General features: G+C 60.0%; 1 protein-coding gene across 1 annotated transcript in view; it reads right to left on the bottom strand.

Moving 5' to 3' along the window:
* The window catches only part of EMH_0009860 (uncharacterized protein), a gene marked incomplete at both ends in the record, with an annotated part of 3,432 nt that overhangs the window by 2,610 nt on the left and 517 nt on the right, over window positions 1-305 (bottom strand). Inside the window, one exon of the mRNA XM_013498778.1 lies at window positions 3-305. Coding sequence (XP_013354232.1) covers window positions 3-305 — 303 coding nt within the window. The remainder of the gene's footprint in view (window positions 1-2) is intronic.

Genomic DNA, 305 nt, shown 5'->3' with positions numbered 1-305 from the left:
AGCAATCAGCAACTCTAAGACAAGCACCATATCGTCCTTGCTGCTGTCGCTGCTGCTGCTGCTGCCTTCGGGATACCTGCTGCTGCTGCAGTTGCTGCTGCTGCTGCAGCAGGTTCTGCGATGCAGCATCACGTAGACGGAGGAATGTCTGCACATCTGACGGCTTGCTGCTGCTGCTGCTGCTGCTGCTGCTGCTGCTGCAGTTGCTGCTGCAGTTGCTGCTGCTGCTGCTGCTGGCGTTCGTGGGCGCGCTGCCCACGGTAGACTCATCGTTCTGCTGCTGCTGCTGCTGCTTCTGCTGCTGG

The sequence above is a fragment of the Eimeria mitis genome, genomic scaffold, assembly GCF_000499745.2.
Source record: "Eimeria mitis Houghton genomic scaffold, Emh_scaff370, whole genome shotgun sequence".
Taxonomy (NCBI): Eukaryota; Apicomplexa; class Conoidasida; order Eucoccidiorida; family Eimeriidae; genus Eimeria; species Eimeria mitis.
This window is presented reverse-complemented; position numbering and strand designations above follow the sequence as displayed.